At 40.7% G+C, this 2990-nt stretch overlaps 1 protein-coding gene across 1 annotated transcript; it reads right to left on the reverse strand.

Annotated features, from left to right (window-relative positions):
- Positions 1 to 539: 539 nt before the first annotated feature.
- Positions 540 to 2027, reverse strand: SARC_02218 (hypothetical protein). The gene has a single exon (XM_014304024.1). It carries the CDS (start codon positions 1964 to 1966, stop codon positions 1202 to 1204), a length of 765 nt encoding a protein of 254 aa, XP_014159499.1. The 5' UTR covers positions 1967 to 2027; the 3' UTR covers positions 540 to 1201.
- Positions 2028 to 2990: the final 963 nt, after the last annotated feature.

The raw sequence follows: 2990 nt of genomic DNA on the forward strand, positions 1-2990 counted from the left end.
TAGTATAATATAATACATAAATATATGTATATATATATATATTTATATATATACATACATATACATGCATATATATATATATACCTGCTAACATATACACACACATATATAAATGCAGTGCACATTCTTAATTTGTTGGAATAAGTAAAACGAAATACAATACGCGGTAGGTACTGCGCTGCGCCTTCAACACTTATTGATGAGCGTATAGACTGTTGTGGCATGAGTCCTGTACATCCTTCACCATGATGTTTGCATTATCTAATGTAAGCAGACGTGGTATAGCCTAGCGATCGGAATACCATGTTGCCTACCTACGACAGGACTACAGCCGAAGCTATCGCTCACCTCTCTGGTTTCTCGTTTCAGTCAGATTTGTGCCAGCCGACGAGGTTAAAATGAAACCGCACATAACAATTAAAAAAACGGTACGCGCGGTGGTTTTGTTGTACTGTACAGTACCACTCGTCAACAAAGTGCGACACATGTCATATACGTTATATATATATACAAAACGTCTGTTTGAATTAGATGGCTATGGAACACCGGCCTCTTTCATTTGCAGATATACATACGTAAACTCCTGCTTGGTACTATGGCTCACATTTGTGTACACAGCAGATACCAGGGCAGCCAGAATACTACTAGCTACTAATCTTCTGCGTGGTACGAAATGGACTGATTCAGATTGATAAGATTGCCCCACTGGTGACTGCGGCTACAGCAGGTAGTCTGAAATTTCTCATTGAATACACCTATTAAAAAAAAGGACTACTTCCGGTTGGTAGCATTGACCCACTTGACTATACCTTTCTTTTATGTATACAGTAGTTATGTACAAAGGCAGCCCTACACATTTTGGATCCCATCTTCGTCCAATTGTACACACAAATGGACCGGCACTCAACTAAAATGCCAACATGGCTTTGTTATCCTTATGCGAGGTAATCACAGACCTTTGGCCCTAGGAATGAGTATAACCTGGATCTCACGATGAGTTGCTTGTTGTATCTGTATTTGAACTTCCAACGTCGCAAAGCTCTTCAGTCTCGCTCCCAGGTCTTACCGATCGTGAGTACAACCTAAAAATTGCTCAAAAATATGCGCCCGACTTGAGATCCTATCGATTTCAATTATACGACGAGCACGGGACTAGTATCATATACGTCGTTATACAGCCAACTGATTACAGTCTATATGTCTATGCGACGCACTCGTGGTAAACAATAAGAGTCAGTTCTCCATCCGAAGCTTCACAGCCCTCGGAACAGCATTCCGCCTCACAATCCGTACATGTACTAGCGTCTGTCATGCCATTCTTCAAACCACCACCCGAACAGGTTACAGACGCACATGTTGTCGTTGCTGCAGTTGCGCAACACTCAGCATCACAGTCACTGCACTCTGTATCAGAGTTCACACTGTTTTTCAGCCCATTCGCACACGTGACACTGCTACAGGTGGTCACACTGTTGCCTGTGGACGCACACGCGCCAGTTAGTGGGATCACTTGTCGACAAATACCATCAGAAGCCATATAGTTATTTCCAGTACACTTGTATCCCTTATTATACCCGTGGAATTGACCATCGTGCTTGTCAATGGTAATGGTGTTGAGTCCTTTCACATCAAACCACGCCCCAGCTTGGGTGATGCCTTCTTGCTTCTGATAGTGGTCGCAATATTCGTTAGTATATACAGGCGCCATCCAACTGATTGTATCTCTACCCTTACAGTCCCATATGTCAATTCGCACCTGATCTACCCCGTTATTAGTCCTCCGCTCTACGCATTTACCACACGTTTCACATGTTGTTACCACACCCTGACATAGCGGGTCACAGTCGCCTGTGGGACAATTTGCGTAATAGGCGGCACCACAAACATTGTTGGGACCGGATGATCCAGCAGACGCTAGCGTCGCCAGTGTGAGAACGTACACCGATAGAACAATAAGTAGCTTCATACTGAGAGACGTACTTGTGGCGCGTTCTAATAAAAGTGGTGCCCTCTACACCCAACCCGCACTAAACATCTATTTTAAATATATATAAAAATTAATATTAAAAATATATAGAAACACGAACGTCTAGAACGTTTTCAATCTCATCACGCATGACCACACGCCATCGATTTATCACCTTCAATTAGTACATATTGTCATTTTTTTCTTTACTTTGGATTGGTTTCATCTTCAATCAGTATTTACATATTTTTTATTTACTTTGGATTGGTTTGTGGGTTTTTTTAACACACCGCGCAATTTTTTTTTTTTTGAACAAATGCCATTTTACAACATATAACTAAAGATAAATATAAATAATATAGACTGTTCGTTATGGCCACCTGTTGCAATTGCCAGCACAACGACTTCCAGCTAGACCCAAAATCTTTAAACCTGACGGTTATACCTGGCCCCTGCAATAATTGAGTACTGTTTATGCTGAAGAAATAGAACCAGAGGGCTAATCTAGCAGTTTTTGTAAATTTTGTTTACGATAGGTGGCAGGCGTAAGCCTCAGGCTTAAAAGGACAGGTGTAAGCAGCCAATTATTTTATATAATGCAGTCGCAGATTGCAGGCAGTCTTTATTATAGAATTTTCGAGAAAAAAAAGAGAAAGTAGACGAGTAATTTAAAAAAAACAAACCAACCGAGTCCGATTTATTAAAATAAAAATGGATACCAAAAAAATCATGACAAGGGACTGTCACTGAAGGGAGCACTGACAGAGTGACAGCACACCCTGATCAATGATATTTATAAAATACTTGATGCAAGTATATTTTAAAAAATAAAAAACATAATCACATACTGTTGGCACTTTGATTAGATCTCTACCAATCACAACTATTTATCTCTGTTAACCTTCAAACCCACATGTTTTTGGCCGCATATGTTTAAAAAAAAATATAATAGAATTGTACCACGCCGGCACGCACTACTCAGCCACAGCCGCACGCGGCCATAACGGCCTAACCTAGGCTCATT

This window comes from Sphaeroforma arctica, assembly GCF_001186125.1.
Source record: "Sphaeroforma arctica JP610 unplaced genomic scaffold supercont1.97, whole genome shotgun sequence".
Taxonomy (NCBI): Eukaryota; class Ichthyosporea; order Ichthyophonida; genus Sphaeroforma; species Sphaeroforma arctica.

What these genes read in the sequence shown, in the direction of transcription:
- SARC_02218 (XM_014304024.1), bottom strand. Translation starts at nt 1,966, where the DNA reads ATGAAGCTACTTATTGTTCTATCGGTGTACGTTCTCACACTGGCGACG.